General features: G+C 37.7%; 1 protein-coding gene across 50 annotated transcripts in view; it reads left to right on the top strand.

The window, feature by feature from the left end:
• Positions 1-18954, top strand: part of EIF4G3 (eukaryotic translation initiation factor 4 gamma 3) — a 319514-nt gene that overhangs the window by 224586 nt on the left and 75974 nt on the right. For 33 of the 50 annotated variants that reach the window (XM_070510795.1, XM_070510800.1, XM_070510804.1 and 30 more), the window contains 5 exons: positions 7427-7515; positions 12800-13046; positions 15311-15444; positions 17088-17207; positions 17584-17694. In XM_070510795.1, coding sequence (XP_070366896.1) covers positions 7427-7515; positions 12800-13046; positions 15311-15444; positions 17088-17207; positions 17584-17694 — 701 coding nt within the window. The remainder of the gene's footprint in view (positions 1-7426; positions 7516-12799; positions 13047-15310; positions 15445-17087; positions 17208-17583; positions 17695-18954) is intronic. The other 17 variants (XM_070510807.1, XM_070510812.1, XM_070510815.1 and 14 more) reach the window with 1 other exon arrangement.

The following is an 18954-nucleotide window of genomic DNA, read 5'->3' on the forward strand; positions in this document are numbered from 1 at the left end:
ATCATCAGTACATTTCAAATAGTATCCAATGCTGGAAAAACACCGAGAGACTTACTCTCTGGTGTTTCTTTTGGTTGACATCTCTCAATGATCCCTCGTTCTTACGTATTTTATCACCATCATTATTCTTTTCCAGTTCATTTACATTTATAAAACTTACCCTTTTCTCACCTGGGTTTCTGCTTTGCTCTGCCCCAGTTTCTTAGATAAATCATCAAATTTTCTTACATTCTCTGTGGAAGAAAGAAAAGGACAAGATAGAATCCCCTGCCTCAAGAAACTCTAAACAAGATTCTTGAGTATGATGTAAACAGAATGATTTAGTGTCAATTTTAGGATTTCAAAGCTGGGAGAAAAGTAAAATGTGAAAAAATGACAGGAAAGCAAAGAGATCAGAACTGAGTGTTAAGAGTGGGAACTCTTACTGAAGCTTCCATTATTGGAACATTCTACTCTTTATGTACAGCTCTGTGACAGTGCATTTGTGCCTTTACCCTACCAGTAGTGGAGTACCTGTTCTTAGGTCTTCAGAGCCTCTTAGTTTTGTGTCACTTCAGTCCCGAGACCCAGACTCTGGACACATTCATCTCAAGTCTTGGAGCTAAGGAGTTCGTCTTATATTCCAAAAGGATAGAGAGCTTCAAGGGAGACTTTTTATGATTCAGAGTCTCTTACCTGGGTGTTACGTGGCCACAAGATCTTCAGCTGGTCTGCTTATTTCAGGCACTTCAGACCATCCCATTCCTGTCACCAGATTGTTGGGAAAAAAATAAAAATCTCCTGTCAACTCAGAAAATCCTTTCCATAAACGTAGGAAAAAAATAGTTTTATTATTGAATAAGCGTTAAGACTGAAGTGAGCATCAAAGGCAACCTGGTAATGAGATTGTAGACAGAAGGAGATCTCACTTTTTGATAAAGCCAGTCAGATATAATCCATTACTTACTTGTTCTCAAGGTAATGATAATTTGTCATCATGTAGCCGAACTGTGCCCAGCACCATTGCTGTTACATCTTATTCATCCTAAATTCTTCTGGTATTTGAGGTGTCCATCAGTTAGTCAGTTGCCTTTATCCACAGGAAAAATTAAACTTTTCATATATTTATGACAAGTAAGTAGTTACAGGACCCAGTTGCCTAGGTGAAACTCCCCTGGTGACCGGCAGGGGCATGGCTCTCAGACCCTTAAGAAAACCACTTGGGAGTTGTAAAGCTGGGAAGAGGTTTTAAAAATATGTGCACATATATCAAAGGGATAGAGGAAAGATTTACAATTAAAAGTTTTCTTTATGCAGAGATCTAAGAAAAGGGAGCATGGAAAAGCCCCCCTCCTTTCTGGCACCAGAAAACATTGGATTTTTTTTTTAATTTTTTTTTTTTTTGAGGAAGATTAACCCTGAGCTAACTGCTGCCAGTCCTCCTCTTATCGCTGAGGAAGACTGGCTCTGAGCTAACATCCGTGCCCATCTTCCTCCACTTTCTTTTTTATATATGGGACGCCTACCACAGCATGGCGTGCCAAGCGGTGCCCTGTCCACACCTGGGATCCAAACCAGCGAACTGCTGCACCACCAGTCTGTCCCCAGGATTTTTTTTTTTAACCCTTACAGTTTGCTTGGACACCTCCCTCACTAGTCAAAGAGTAAGTAGTAAAGAAGAAATGATCTAGTAAAGAGAAGCAAGAGTAAGTTTGCCAACATGCTATCTTTAGAGAAAGTTGCTTTTAGATTTATATTGCATAGCTAGTGGAACACATTGAGATTAAAAGGTTACCTGTCATATGTAATCACCTCTTTTACATTCTTTCAACATATTTGGAATGATGATGTTTCTACTTCTTAGTACAAAACTAATGCTCTTGAAAAGTCCCATGAGTTCTCCACTTCCTCCAGAGATCAAAAAGCATACGCAAGGGGCTGGCCCTGTGGTCGAGTGGTTAAAGTTCCACGTGCTCCACTTCGGTGGCCCAGGTTTGCGGGTTCTGATCCCGGATGCAGACCTACTCTACTCGTCAGCCATTCATGGAGGCTTCCCGCATACAAGGTGGGAGAAGGTTGGCACAGATGTTAGCTCAGGGCTAATCTTCTTCAAGCAAAAAAAGAGGAGGATTGGCAAAGGATGTTAGCTCAGGGCGAATCTTCCTCACCAAAAAAAAAAAGCATATGCAAAATTATAACATTCCCCTAAGTTTAACATGTTAAATTATAACATTATAATTATAACATTATTAGTAAAATTAACACATTTAAAAGAATTTGTTCTAATAGTATTTTTATAAAGAGCAGTCTGTCCTAAAATCTGGAATGAATCACCTCCACTTCAGACATACAAAATAAAACAAGATTGAAACGATGAATGAGGTTTTTCCCAATTTTATTGTTGTAAACATTGAGGGATAGAGACAAGTCATCCGTTGTTCAATTATATGGTCTATGTGTTACATTAAACTTGTCTTCGTTTTCTTCCGGTCTTTACATAAATATTTCACATGGTTATAAATGTAATGTGCGTATAATTTTTTATTTTGCCTTTTTTTTTTTAACCTTAACCTAAACTCTTTTTTAAAATCTTAGCCTAATCTCACTAGCCTAAGCCAAATCTTTGCTACTAGAAGTAGCTCATAAAAATCTTTGCTGTGGGGGCAGGCCCCGTGGCCGAGTGGTTGAGTTCACGTGCTCTCCTTCCGTGGCCCAGGGTTTCGCCGGTTCGGATCCTGGGCGCGAACGTGGCACTGCTCATCAGGCCATGCTGAGGCAGTGTCCCACATGTCACAGCTGGAGGGGCCCAAAGCTAAGAATGCACAACTATGTACCGGGGGGCTTTGGGGAGAGAGAAGTAAAATAAAATCTTAAAAAAAAAAATCTTTGTTGTGACTTAGTCGTGGTTAGTAGATGTGAAACTTCAACAATTCCATTTTCATGTGGACTTTCTAAAGACTAGTCAACAAGTTTTTCTCTCTTCCTGTTTACTCTTGATTGAAATGACTTAATTTTTTTAAATGATATACTTCTAGCCCTTTTATAGTTTTCTTCTGCCTATTATAGCTTTTTTAACTTTAATTATCTTATTATTTGCTTGCTTTCAAATTATCCTTTTCAAATACTAGTCTAAGAATTTTTTACCACTTTAATCAAAATTGAGCAGATTGAATATACAGGGGTTTTGACCAAATTCAATTGTTAGGACAGTTCCTATGGAAAGAACAAAACTGAAAGTTTAAATTCTTGTTTGCAATTCAGTTAAACAAAAAGATTATAAAATAGATATACTGTATGCATATAATTATGTTTTTTAAATGTCAGGAAGAAAATAGACCAAAATGTTCACAATATCTCAGAGATAAGACCTTTTTTTTCAACTTTATGAGTCTGTCTGTACTTTAAAAGCGTTCTTCACTGGGTATATCTTACTTTTTATGATTAGAAAAAAATACATTATAAATATTTTTCATAAAACCGCCTGCATGTTGGAGAGTATGTACATAAGCTAACCATTCCCACCCTTCTGTACTAAATTTTTACCCTCCAGGCTCCTTTCCCCATTTTTTGGAATTTCTCTGTCTTAAAGTGAATGACAGTCTCTGTATATGTAGGAAATGTGACTGACAGGACTAAAAGAAGAAAGAGAATAATCTAGATATAGGAATATCATTATGTGAGTAATAGCAGTAATGTGTGTCATTTTTGTACTTACTATGTAACATTTCTGACATTTCTCAGAGTCAGGATTTGAGACTAGAAACCATGACTTAATTACTTGGAGTTTCTCTAAGAGCTGATACTCTTGCAAAGAAAAAGAGAGTATATGTTCTAGATTATGTTTTTACACAGAGTAGTTTCTCAGGATGCATTGTATCCCTGTCTCTTAACTACTCTTTTCTTTATTTTTGAGGAAGATTGGCCCTGAGCCAACATCATCTGTTGCCCATCTTCCTCTTCTTTTTCTTTTTCCTTTTTCTCCCCAAAGCCCCTGTGCATAGTTGTATATCCTGGTTGTACATCATTCTAGCTCTTCTATGTGGGACGCCACCTCAGCATGGCTTGACGAGCAGTGCTTGGTCCGTGCCCAGAATCTGAGCTGGGGAGCCCCGGGCTGCCGAAGCGGAGGGTGCGAACTTAACAACTATGCCACTGGGCCGGCCCCTCTTAACTACTCTTGGTTCTTCTCTCTCTGTAGCATTTTATATAATAGGTTTTCTCAGTGTTCTAACTACCTTGGGCTTCAGGGAAGAGTATTTTTGCAAACTTACGTGGGTTTAATAAAACCCAATAAGTTTATGAATCTTCTATGTTACCCCCTTTTCTCCAAGTCCAGCAGTTATCTCCTAGATTGCACAGGGATAGGTTGTCAGCTCTTAATTTGCAAGAGTGACAGCTTTGACTCCAATAGAGCCTATTTAGAAAGTACATGAAAAACAAGGGACTCTTCCCCTCACGGGGATGACTTGTCAGGCAGCTTGCAGATGGCTAAAAAATGTAACTGCATCATACCTTCTATTTGAAAATGGAGTCATTGCCAGTTATAAGTTTTGATGTGGCACAATTATCTAGAGTCCATATTGCCTTCATGGGGTGCAAGTTGAAAATGCATGCGTTTCTAACTTGATATAGTCCTTGACATAAATTCTAATACTCTGTCAGAGAATCTTCCTAAAACCCAATGACTAAACTTGTCTGTGTCACCAATAATTTCCTGAATTTATACCTTAATTATTTCCTTAATTATCTTCCTCTGAAGAAAAATAGGATTTTTCTGCCAATAATGTAAGAATTTGCAAAAACCTTGAAATCATAGTATTGCCTTTTTGTTTGCATTTACCATTTTCTATTTTAAAGTAGTAGAAATTAAATGGGCCTGTAAGAGTTTAGTTCTTATGCAGGGAGAATGTGGGCTGCTTTAGGCATCTCTGAAAATTAAGATGATTCTGAGTCTCACACAGACACTGTCACTCATCCTGTGGTGCTTTAATGCAACACGAGGAGGAAAGAGTCTATGTCATTGTGTTAGGAATGTGAGTAATACCTCTTTTACACAGAGCTGCTATCATTTGTTCAGTCAACAAATTTGAGTGCCCACCCTGTGCAAGGAAGTTTGCTTGGCACTATGGATGATGCCTTAAAGATATTTTAAGTAGCAGAATGACCTAGTCAAGTCAGTCATTTAGAAAGGCTGTCATTCAGTCAGCATTGTGGATGACATGTTAAAGTAAGAATTGGAGGCAGTGAGTTAAGAGACTGTGTCAGAGTTAAATCAGTGCAGTAGTAAGGGCCTAATCTAAGATGAGGCCTTGGAATGGACTAGAAAGGAAAGAACAAATCTGAGGCAGTCTTAAATTTACTTCCCCTTTTCGAGCTAATTCACTGTTGTCTTTTAAATTAGGAAGTCAGCGTCTCTGTCTCTTTCTGTGTTTCTCCCTCCTTCCTTCACTCCCTACCTCTTCTCCCCACTCTAGCGCACTCAAATTTTACTGCAGCTCCCCATCAATAAAGATAGGAGAGGGATGTGTATCTCAGCCTCACTGGGCACACTAGGTGTGTGTGTGTCTGTGTTCAGGTTTTAAGAGGAGTGTCTCCTAAAGAGGTATGTGCTTTCTCTCACTCCTTTTTGTGGATTACTGCTTTAAATCAAAACTTTAAATTACCACTTGAACAGAGTGAATAAGAATTCCTGCTGTGTAAGTAGCTGTTTTTTTAAAAAGCGTGTTAAATATGTTGTTTCCAGTGGAAAAAAGTTTTGTTTACTGTTTTTGGGTTGGGTACATTTGATGTAGTCCTGAAAAGGAAAGTTTATCTGTATCTTTGGTTTTTGTTGTTTAGAGTTTATATCTGATCCCAAAGTATCCTCCAGAAAGTGGTCTTCCCTCTTCCATGCATAGAATTTAGATCTGAGTTCGTGCATATTGAAATAAAATTTAAAATACAATGTACAGGTTCCCCAACCTCTATAACTCGTAAAAAGGATTCTGTTATGGAAGCAGAATTAATCACAAGCATTTTGGAGAGATGCACATAAAACAGACTGGTTATATACAACCAGAAGATCCATAAAAAATGAAGAGACCACCACATACATATATAGATAAATACACATATTCAGTGTAACACTGTGAGGCAGTAGCAAATTTAAACCTACCCGCAGTTAAAATAATCTGAGTTCCATACTTTGAGAAAGTGGGCTATTTTGAGGAGGCCACAAAGGAAGAAGATAGCTGGTCAGTAAGGTTTTCTTGTTCCCGATGGTCCCTGAGGGGAAGGATGAAGAAAAGTTTGCTATGAGATGTGTGTAACAAAGGAGATTTACAGAGTGTCTTTTTGTGATGATGCAGTGATTTTGAGAAGAGTGTGAAATGTCTCCTTTTCCTTGTTCCCAAAACATTGTGACTGTTCATATTCTACTGTCTTCCAAAAAAGATTCCAGGCTTTCTTGGAGAGGTGGGTTGGTTTAGTCTCAGTGCATCATCTTGTCTTTCTTCAGGGAATCAGATTAGATGGTATGCTTCAGCTTCAGTTTATTCACTTTTGATAATGTCTGTATTTATCAAGTGACCTTTCTTTCACTCTTCTTTCTACTCGTCTGCCTGTAAGACCTCACTTATATTTGTTGACTCATGTATTTCCTTTTAATATATTCTATCTGTTATGTGATGTTTAAATTGTACATCCAAGTGTTGAATGATTTTTTGAAATTAGTAAACCAAATGAATTTTAAAAAATTCTTTGTAAGCTTAATTTTCCATCTAGAACTTCTGATACAATAGAATAATTTAGTAAAAATTACTGTTTTCTTTCTTACTTTTCATCCCAGCAGTATGAAAGGTGAGGCCAAAAGTATTGATCTGAAATGAGAAATGAATGTTGTAGAAGTGCTAATGAAACTTAAAGTGTCCTTTTATTATCTAGAAAGCTCTGAAAAAACAATCTGGAATTTTAATATCTTTCTTGGTTAAGGGAACCTTAGATATCGTCATCTAATCTCACTCTTACTCTTTATAGTTGAATGTAGTTGAATATCTAGTATAATTGAATAAGCCTGAGAAGTGTGACTTGCTTAAGATCACATAATTGATTAACGATAGAAGCAGACCCAACTCAAGAATTGGCTAGTGGGCCAGTTTCTTATATAGATCCTCGGCACATACTGAATTATGTGCCTGGCTGTGTCCTAACCAGGAAATAGGAGGAACCCAGGCCACTGGTTAGAAGAGTGTATGAGCTGATGTGAACAGTTTGTGCCTAAGACGTCTGCCATTGCAATATCTGGGCCACAACTACACAGTTGCTCACTTTGTCATCCATCTGTCTATCTCCTCAGTATGGATGAAGCCCTCTTTTGTTCTCCTAAATTTGAATACAGGTATCATTTAGACCTAATATTTCCAAACATGGCTTCCCAGTGGTAAGTAATGGGCCTGATCTTGTATTGCAGCTCAGACAGCTATAACTGCACCAAAGATGTGGAAGAAACCAAAAGATCGGATGCGAACCACTGAAGAGGTGTTAGAAGCAGAATCGGAGGTAAGGGGAGAGCAGTAAATCTCTTTAGCTCATCTTCAAAGCAGTGGTGCCATTTACTAAGACAAGTGTGGGTTTATACCTCTTTCTTGAGATACTGTTTTCTGAGCAAAACTTGATATATATCAAGCTCAGAGTCTGATTTTTTTTTTTTTTTGAGGAAGATTATCCCTGAGCTAACATCTGCTGCCAATCCTCTTCTTTTTGCTGAGGAAGACTGTCCCTGAGCTAACGTCTGTGCCCATCTTCTTCTACTTTATATGTGGGACTCCTGCCACAGCATGGCTTGCCAGGCGGTGCGTAGGTCTGCACCTGGGATCCAAACCAGCAAACCCCGGGCTGCTGAAGCGGAACGTACAAACTTAACTGCTGCACCACCAGGCCAGCCCCCAGAGTCTGATTTTTTAATATCCTCATTTACAGAATTTAAAAGATTTTTAATAGCATGTTCAATTTCATTGAATTTTTAAGTTATTGTTTAATTTTTGTTTAACCCCTCTGTCCACTGAATTGAATTTTTCCTGTTAACCAGATGGAAAAACTAACCTGGTAAAGAAAAATGGAGGCAGTTTTTTAAAATTCCCATTAGCAATGGTGGTAGAAATCATTGGATACATTTTAGGGAAATGCATTTTGAATCTCTCATCTTTTAACTACATTCCAGTAACATAACTGTTTGCATACGATTTGTCTATTTGAACTAAGCCACGACAGATTTTGCTGTAGGTTATAGCATGCCAGGTCCAGGAGATGCTGTAAGGAAGAAACAAGGTCAGATTTAGTCTAAAGGAGTTCTCTAACAATTTTATAGTCTGCAGTCTCAATATCCATAGTGTTAAGTACTGAAGCCTGTAAATGAAGAGTAATATAAACAATCTGTATATTGCTTTTTTAAACTCATCTACTTTATTAAAATTTTTATTCAATGTTTAAAATGATAACATTAAAATATAGAAATTATTTTAAATTAACTTTAAATGAATTTATTTTATAAGACTTTTCTATCTAGTTACAATTCTTGCCCTCTTCCAGCAGCTCACAGTACGCCTTTGTTGCTTCTCCATGTCCTGTCATTGCTCTTAGATGCTGCTCCTTTGATGTCACAGTTAGTCCCATAGCAACCACTAAAATGTTGCCTGAGTGTGATTTCATCGTGATTATCAGGGGGTAAGAATTGGCAGTAAATTGTAGAGGTGCAAATAGTTACCGCATTCCTCTTGCAGCTGAACAAGAAAATGTTGCTCCTACAGAGAATAAAATACCTTCCAGAGGCAGGGGAATTACATACATTCCTGGTATGGCTGTAAGAGCTTCATAAACTGGTTTCTCTTTAGATTCAGCTGTTTTTTATTCATTTTCTTTTATTAGACTTAATATTCCTTTGCCCTGTGGCTAGATTCCAAGCATTGTTGAATATTAAATGGGTAGGCCACTGCTCCTGTGCCTTCAAATATTCATCCTATTATTTAGATTAGAGGTTGGCAAACTTTTCCTGTAACAGTCCAGATAGTAAATAGTTCAGGCTTTGTGGACTCTGTGATCCCTGTCACAGTTTCTCACCTCTGCTGCTGTAGCCCAAAAGCAGCCATAGGCAATGTGTAAATAAATGAGTGTGGCTATATTCCAGTAAAACTTAATTGATGAACATTAAAATTAGAATTTCGGAGGCCAGCCCAGTGGTGCAACAGTTAAGTTCGAATGTTCTGCTTTGGTGGCCTAGGGTTTGCTGGTTCAGATCCTGAGTGTGGACATGGCACCACTTGGCAAGCCATGCTGTGGCAGGCATCCCACATATAAAGTAGAGGAAGATGGGCACAGGTGTTAGCTCAGGGCCAGTCTTCCTCGGCAAAAAGAGAGGGATTGGCAGCAGATGTTAGCTCAGGGATAATCTTCCTCAAAAAAAAAAAATTAAAAAAACAGGGCAGATTGGCAACAGATGTTAGCTCAGGGCAAATATTCCTCAGCCGAAAAAAAAAAAAAAAGAATTTCATATAATATTCACGTGTCATAAAATACTCTTCTTTGGAATTTGTTTTCAGCCATGACAAATGTAAAAACTCTCCTTTCCTTGCACATGCAAGAAAGCAGATGATGAGTCACGTTTGACCCTTGAGCCATAGTTTGCTAAAATCTTCTTTAGATTGTTATTCTTCATACATGAGAGCTGTTTTGACTCATTTTCAACAAATCACTTTTTTTAACCTTACAGTTTAAAAGTATAATAAATAGGTTTTTGGTCATTTGCACACAGACTTTTTTCCAGAAGTTAGTCCCTTGTCTTTCCTAAAGTTGAGCATTTATTAGAGTAGTTTAGTAAATATTGGTTGTCATTGTCTTCATTTTCACTAATTATCAACCTCTCCTTTTCTTAGATTTTTCTCAGTCTTTGAAAGAATGTGTTTTAGGTATCAGTATATTTTAGGTTGCATATTGGGTTGTTAGATCATTGTGACTATTTTATAAAATTCTGTAAATTTTAGCCTAGAAAGATAACATGAAGGATGGGTAATCTTAAAGTTGCCAGTTGAAGCATCTTAAAATTTGTTTAAAAATTTTAGGATATTTCATCAATCATTGCATACATAGTTGTCAGTCTGAGTTTCTAGTGCTTTAAAAACTAACGCAGTAAGCAGGCAGTTTTGTCAACTAAATTCTTCTTTTAATAAGTTCCCATAAAAGGTTCACCTTTGACAGTCCAGCCAAGAAGGTGCTTTCTTTCTTCAAACTAGTTTTCCAAGTAACTGATTTAGGACCTGTTAGACACTTACAAACTGGTTGAATAGAGCTTCATCCTGCTGAAAGAAAAATAATAATCATAAATATTTATTGGAGCTATTTTTGTGTATTCCCTTAAAAAATATCCCTTCTAACAGTGTGCCTCAGACACACCAGTGATCTGTGTTCTCTGAAGTATAGTTTGTCATTCATGGAACAAGTTTCTTTGTACTTCTTTTTCTAGTTAGAAATTGACTTTCCAAATAATGCATCCTCTCTTTCTATCCAGTGGATTGTCTGTTATTGATTTTAGGTACATAGAAGAGGACCCAATATATATTTTCCTCTAAAATAGCATTTTTTCAAATTTTATAAGATGTAAAATAAGAATTCTATATAATTGTATAAGTACTATTTTTAGACTTACGTGTCAAATTATTAAAGATCTTCTTGATGAACCTGTACTTAATTATAAGGTAGCATTGCAAATGTTAACAAAAGTGGTGTCTTAATACTATCTTTTAATAAGATGATATTAAAAGTGTTTTAAATAAACTTACCATTTTGGTATCATATGCTGAACACAGACATTCTTATTTTGAGTGACATGTTTTCCTGTTTTTTGAGAAGATCAGTGTAGGTCTTCATGTATATTTACACACAGTGAAACTCACACATTGAGTTAATTTAGACTATAGTAGAGTATAGAATAAGAAAAAGTGTGGCTGCTAATTCATGATTCAAACTTGGTGGATCTATTTTTTCTCAAAAGATACTTTACCAGGGCTGGCCCCGAGCCCAAGTGGTTAAGTTCGCACACTCCACTTCCGTAGCCCAGGGTTTCAGTGGTTTGAATTCTGGGTCGGGAAATGGCACTGCTCATCAGGCCATGCTGAGGCGGCGTCCCACGTACCACAGCTAGAAGGACCCACAACTAAAATATATACAATTGTGTACTGGGGACTTTGGGGAGAAAAAGGAAAAATAAAATCTTTTTTTTTTTTTTTTTTTTAAGATTATAGAAACAAGGCATAAAAACCATCTGTTTCTGTTGATAACATTTTAAAATGTAGTGTCTTTTACCCATGGTCTGATGTATGGTAAAAGAAAATTTACTAATATTGTATCTATTGTAATATTTCACTTATGTAACAGAGGATTTGTAACTCTTTAATTTTTTTTGCTGAGGAAGATTAGCCCTGAGCTAACATCTGTTGCCAGTTTTCCTCCATGTTATATGTGGGTTGCTGCCACAACTTGGCTGACAAGTGGTGTAGGTCTGTGCCCAGGATCCAAATCTGTGAACCCAGGCCACCAAGTGGAGCACACCAAACTTAACCACCACACCACGGGGCTGGTCCCTCTTTAACTTTTTTTTAAAAAATTTCATAAATCAATTTGAGGAACTACTTCCTCATGTATATGACATTCTTTTATATAATCCTTTATTGAACCCATTCAACAGAGCCTCTAATTTTGGCTTTCTTAGCATGAATTTGTCAGTTGGAATGCCTTTTCCCTCTGAGTTCTTCCGAAGGATTGTTTTCAGAATGCTTACCTTTCATGAAAAAGTAGGACGCTTAAAGTTCATGGAGAACTTTGCCTGAAGGAGTATTGATGGTTCATATGGCCCTTAAGAAATCCATTTTTGGGGGCTGGCCCCGTGGCCGAGTGGTAAGGTTCGCGCGCTCTGCTGCAGGCAGCCCAGTGTTTCGGTGTTCGAATCCTGGGCGCGGACATGGCACTGCTCATCAAACCATGCTGAGGCAGCGTCCCACATGCCACAACTGGAAGGACCCACAATGAATATATGACTCTGTACCGGGGGGCTTTGGGGAGAAAAGGGACAAAAATAAAATCTTTAACAAAAAAAAAAAGAAATCCATTTTTGTTTGATATCTGAAACTGAGATGGTCAGAAATAATCTGGTGAAAAACTTCAATTCTATTTTCCCTTTTAAAAATAGGCTGGATACACCAAAACCCAGATTTCTCTGTATGAGAATATATTCCAAGCATTTTTCCATATGTGATTTGAATAGGGTCACAGCCTCAGAGAATTCCAAAAACCAAGAAATAAAATAGACTTTAACTCACAATTGGCCTCCTTGTAAAATGAGAGATGTTAAGCTTTGTGAGATGTACTTTATTCATTGAACTCTCCGTTTTGTAGCCAGAGGACAGCACAAAAAATACCCTTTAGTTTCTTTTTATATTTGCTGAGCTTTAGTGGCAAGGGTTGGAGTGCTTGATTTAGATTTCTGACTAGGACTCTTTCATGTCCATCAAGTTCCAAGGATTAACAGTTCTTTCCATTCTAACCTTTGGTACATTTAGATTTCGTTAGTCATGTTAAAGCATTTCAGTAGCCATTTGAGTTGTCTGCTTTATCCCAGATGAAATGAGAAAAGAGTTTTAAATACATTTACTATTCTAGTACCACATGCGGAACACAGACATCCTTATCTTGAGTGGCATGTTTTCCTATGCTTTTTGAGGGGGTAGGTGTAGGTCTTCATGTATATTTACACACAGTGAAAAAAATATAACCTCTGTGTTCACTTATGCTTTAGCCTAAAGCTGAAGAGGAGCTTTCAGGTGACAAAGTACTTGACTCTGAACAGGATAAAATGAGCCAAGGGTTTCATCCTGAAAGAGATCCCTCTGACCTGAAAAAAGTAAAAGCCGGGGAAGAGAATGGAGAAGAAGCTGAGCCTGTACGTAATGGTGCCGAGAGTGTTTCTGAGGGTGAAGGAATAGATGCTAATTCAGGCTCCACTGATAGTTCTGGTGATGGGGTCCCGTTCCCATTTAAACCAGGTAAGTTTATCCCTGACTTCCTGTGTACGTCTTTCCTTCTCCCCTTCACTCTACTGCAGCTACTTAGAGAAATGCTGCCTCCTCATAGAGAAGTATTGGACGGAATGAAGAGGCTCATCACAATGTAATAGTCATGGGGTAGATCAGCAGGCATAAGGTAGTGCCGAGCAAATCCAGAGAGTTCTGGGTTGGCGGCAGTGATATCTGATGCTGGTATTCTTCTTCTGGCATTGGAAGAGCAGCTGCCAAAGGGAATCAGTGCTAGGCTGGTGGAATTCAGTGGGAGAAATTTAATGTTGTTCACTTTCATTGAAAGGGATATTTCAGATATGACCATGTCCCTTGGGAAGATGGTGTACTCGTCATTTCACAAGCCTTGAATTCAGTTTGTTGACAGAAATCACTGTAGAACTGAACTCCGATAATCAGTCAGAAGCAGTGTGGCTGAGTTATTGAGGGCCTGCAATATGGGAAGTGCCCTGTGAAGTACGTGATGAACCCCAGAGGCTCTTTCCTATTTAGACACCATCAACTGCATTAAACCTCTGTCCCAATACTGTTGTGATTTTGAGATTTATGAAGATGTATGGACATGTGGGGAAAGGTAGTTCCTTTGATAGGAAATTTGGGATAGGTAAAAAGTTTTTCTTAGTCTGCCAAATCTTAAGTGACTTCTGCATGAGGTAGGTAGGATTTGAATGTAAAATATCAGACCTTAAAAATAATCTAGATCAGTGTTTTTCAGACTGCTGGTTTTAACCCATTTAATATATTGTGAAATTAATTTGGTGAGTTACAACTAACATTTTTTAAAAAGGAGAATAGAGGAAAACATGTCAGTGCATTACGTGTAGTAAGGATAAGTATTGTTTTAAGAAACTTTTGTTTCATTTATCTATGTTTTTTCTGAGTCATGAAGTCATTATATTTCTTACTGTGAGTTGTAGTCAAAAATGAAAGCCACTGATTGATACTACCTTAATATACTGATCTTTTCACAGTAAAGTGCTGCTGATGGGCTTTATGAAGTTGTAAGGTTGTGCTGTTGTAAATTTTTTTTTAACCTTTGGACTCAATATAATAAAATTACTTCTAAACATCTAAGCTTATATCAGATTGTCAAGCACTTATGACTGCCACCCGTCCTTCTTAAGGGAATTGAGACACTTTTGTCATTTTTAGGACTGTGTAAATTATATTTTTATCCTTCAGTTTGACAAGGAAAACGTATACAACTATAGGCCCCATCTATATTGATCCGAACTTTTACCCCTGTAATAACACTAGCAGTCACTGGAAAAAAGTTTAAAGTTTAGATCCCAATAAGTTATCTACCTTTTAGTAAAGATAATAAAGTAATAAGGATTTGGTGAAAATATCAGCAAAATTGTCACAGACCATCAGTGAGTCTTTGACCTACACGTTAAGGACCACTAATACAAAGAAGGATCCAGTGTGCTATCGTGAAGTGAGCTGGGGCCCACTTTTGATGAGAGTTTTGTTAATTAAAAGAAAAAAATTGACTTGCTTTTATTATCCAATAAAAATTTCAAGAAATTCTCCAACTTTGTGTAATGAGAGTAGGATTGTGAGTAATGATAACTTAACAATAGCAATGTAAGTACTGTGGCAGAAAGCTAATTTAAAATTCATATTAAAAATATTAGCCAAGAACGTGTTTAGTGTCAGGGTTTTTAGAGAAAGATTTGTGCATTGACAGTTTAGTTGGCACAGCAGACAAGTACATTATTTTCTTCAGATTAAACTGTATTCAGAAAAAAATTCTATATCCAGCTGCTTAGATTTTTTAGAATCTTAAATCAGTTGTTTTTGTCTTTTGTGTCCTTTTACCTTTTTTCTCCTCCAAAATATCACTTCCAAGTCAACAACCAAAGTATCCTTCTTTCCCATGAAACCAAGAGTATTATCAAATTCCTTATTTCTGAGGTATTTAAAGGCTTGCTAGTTTATTTAATGAGGATTGTTACGTATCCCTAGGCAAACCTGCATAATCTGTTTGAAGTTGTTCCTATAGCAGCTTACTTCAGATTACTTTACTATCCAGAGGTATCCAGAAGGCATAAAAGAAGAAATGACAGTTTAAAATCTTTACATGACATTTTCTGACTGTAGCTCACTGTTTCCTTTGTGTTTTTGTTTATTTATGATGAGATAAAGTAAATGTTGGAAACTGGTTTGTACTCTTACTAAATATACATGCAATGACCTTATAGACAGTTGTCTGCCTACATCCCTCTTTCTAGAATCCTGGAAGCCTGCTGATACTGAAGGCAAGAAGCAGTATGACAGGGAGTTTTTGCTGGATTTCCAGTTCATGCCAGCCTGTATACAGAAACCAGAGGGCCTGCCTCCCATCAGTGATGTGGTTCTTGACAAGGTAAACCATGCAATCAGAGAAAGCTTTGTCTTTTTGGTGAGAACTTGGTTTTAATTATCAGTACAAATATGTGAGGTATGAACTACTTTTAGGAATGTTAGACCAAATGGCATTTGAATTAAGATATGTAATGTTTAAGAATCAGAGTTTTCCTAAACACTGTTGGATTTGGGATTTATTATAGATTATAGTAATCTTGAGGTTTGGCCCATATTTGAGTGATGCAGTTTTAAAATGTATTAATTGTCTGCTTATTATGGCTATTTCCTAATGATGTGGTGAAAATTGTGTGTCTGTTGGGCTAATAGGGCTAAAGTGATACAGAGGTCTGTCCCCACTATTCTAAAATTTCCTTATGGAATTAGAAAGGCATTGAAGACAAGTCAGAAACCTAGAAAGGTATTTCGCAGATCAAACTGAAGTGGGAGTCAAACATAATTCAAATAATGTCTATCTCAAAATTTCCCTAATAGATACTTATAGTGATTAGTCTTCAATCCTGTGCAAATCGATAGGCACATTTTCTCTTTACGTCAGATTGTAATGGTGCATGTGGAAAATTAGTAGAGTCAGTGTTTATTTTGTTTGTTTATTAAATTAAAAAGAGTAAAGTCAGATATATATCAACTTGAGTAATTTCATGCAAATCAATGATGGACCAGTGCTGGTGACTTAGCCTGAAGTATTTTTGTTTTGAAGAGGAACCATCAATCTCTAATTAAAGTGTAGAGGTAACTCTCTTACAGAATGAGATCCACCTCTGATGGAGATTTCCAGAAGTTGCTTATCCAGCCCTTATTTATATTATTTTACTCTCTTAGAGCAACAGGTCTCCTTATTTCTCTTTATATCTAAGTCTTCTCTCTTAGGTGCTTATGTGGGGACAGTTGAGTGATTGGTGGTGCTAATTTGAGGCTACTTCTGTACTTCAGAGGGCAAGTGTTAACATTCACTGAATTAGATTCTCCTCTTAGAAAATACTCCTTTTTGTCTTCCTACCTTATCTGTTTCTGACTTTCTGTTTCTGGTCAATCATGAGTTTCTCTCTCACTGAGCTGCTTAGCTTTGCTGAGTCTGTAGCCATATTGTATGCCTATGCAAAACCAGATCTCTCTCATTAACAAGGCAGATAAAGTGAGGTTTTAAGTGTCATCACACATGAAACATATCTCCTTTTGAGACTTATTTTCCACTCAAAATACATACTTTACTAACCATAAGTCAACAGTAACAAAACCAAAATGAGCAACAGCAGAATTCTGATAGGCAAGTGTTCCATGTCCTGGTGAATATCCTGGAGAAAAATCTCAACATTTGACCCCAGTTCATAGGATCTCAAAATAGTTTATCTTGTGCCATTCTAATGGTCCTGAGTGTCTAGTGAGCCAGTCCACTGATTGTATCTAGCCTCCCCTTGGGAATTTTAGGCCTAATCAGTCCCAGGGCACCAGAAAGCCACTGTTGACCTAAGGGCTCTAAGGTTGGCCCGGGAGAACTTAGCATGGTTCAAATTGGATTTCAGCTGGTGCGAGAAGCCAGTGCTTACCATTTCAGCTGACATAACTTTTCAGTCTGAGTTTTCATCTTTGTTGCACTGAATGTTCTGGAACTTGTGTTAAGCTTTTGTTTGCTTCTTCATGCAGATCAACCAACCCAAATTGCCAATGCGAACTCTGGATCCTCGGATTTTGCCTCGAGGACCAGATTTTACGCCAGCCTTTGCAGATTTTGGAAGGCAAACCCCTGGTGGAAGAGGTGTACCTGTAAGTGCAAGTTCCCTACAACCCAGTTAGTTAGAAACTGTCACAGCCTTCGTGACATCTTGTCTAAAGTCAAGAGAGTAGCTTTTATTCATTGATTCTTCTAACCGAGAAGAAGAAGGGGCGAAGACTGTCCTTGCCATCCTAAGATTAAAGCAAATAAAGGGCACACCTGAGTCGATTTACCTGAAAGAAACTGGTCTGCATTACTTTGGTCTTGATTTTTTTTTCATATTTTTTCAGTTGGAATGACCTGCAAATGGGTTAAAAATAGAGTGAACCTTGGATAGGATTCCTATTTTGTTTTGAGGTGTCCTGATATACTGGAAATCTCTGATGACATTCAGCTGATGGTCATCTCTTGTCTTTGTTTCTACAGATTTGCAAAGTGCAGAGCAGGCATGGCTTGCCAGTGCTGGAACAGAGTAAAGCCCCAACTTGCCCTCCAGTGGCGATGTCGCACCTACCCCTGAAGAGCCTGCCTCCAGGGGTGCGCTGAGTCCTTTTTTTAAAGAAAAACAATAGTTTATGGTGTTATAATATTTCCTGCTTTGCTCTCCTCACTAACTGTAGGTTGTGAAGTCAAAATATGAGCAAATGACGTGTATTAAAGAGTACAGCATTGGTAGACTGCAGGTTGCCTTTACCAGCCCAGTGGCAGGCTCCTCAGCGGGAGAAGCGGCATCAGCAGTGGAGTTGTGCTGGGGCGCTGCGCCATGCAAGATTGCTCAGCTCTGCCTGTTCCATGCTTTGTAGACCTGCAGAAAGCGTGGGGGGAAGTTGCCAGTGGCAGTGAATACCACTCTATTTCCCAAGTTGGAATGACATAGAGAGCACGATCTAAAGCTCTGGAGGAGCTCAAGGTTTGATGTACATTTGCAGATCACTCTGTTAAGACTACTTTATTTTATGTTTGTAAAAATATTTTTATATGAGGTGACACTTTTTATTTCCCTATCACCTTTTTATTTCTAGAAAGGTAGCTTTTGAAACCTGTTTTGAAATAACACTATACCATCTGAAAACAAATGTCACTTTGTAGATACTTGAATTATTTGATTGTTGGCTGCAGCCAAACACTGATTGAAAATACTTGAATGCCTAGAGAGCCAGCCCCGGTGGCCTAGTGGTTAAGTTAGGCACGCTGCACTTCGGCGGCCCAGGTTCGCTTCCCAGGCTCATACCTGCACCACTCATCTGTCAGTGGCCATACTGAGACGGTGGCTCACATACAAAAAATTGAGGAAGATTGGCAACAAATGTTAGCTCAGAGTGTATCTTCCTCAGCAAAAAAAGGAAAGGAAAAAAGAAAATACTTGAATGCCTAGAGTGTGTTGGAGGCTTTTTAAAACCTAGAAAAAATCTTAATTTGAAGCATATTATTTATTAAGCATCACCATCTTAAAGTCATCTGTGCATGTAATATTCTGTTTTCACACAGGTTTGAAATTTAGCCTTTATCTGTTTTCTCTAAATACTAAATTAAAGTTTTTCTAAAGTTTGAATTACGTCATCAGAAAGTCTGAGGAAGCAGCTTTCTAGAAACCATTTTATACCTCATTTTTCAGCATTATTTCCCTTTTTGGTGGTTTAAATTAAATTTCTGTTAGCATTTGTTTTTGGTTTAGTTTTGGTTTATATCTTTGTTTTGCCAAACATTTGAGATAATGTTGATGCCATTTTGATTATTCTCTGGTTAACAGCATCTGTGGTTGTCAGATTGCTCAATTTTGTTCATATGTCACTCACA

Source organism: Equus asinus, chromosome 5 (genome assembly GCF_041296235.1).
Source record: "Equus asinus isolate D_3611 breed Donkey chromosome 5, EquAss-T2T_v2, whole genome shotgun sequence".
Lineage (NCBI taxonomy): Eukaryota > Metazoa > Chordata > Mammalia > Perissodactyla > Equidae > Equus > Equus asinus.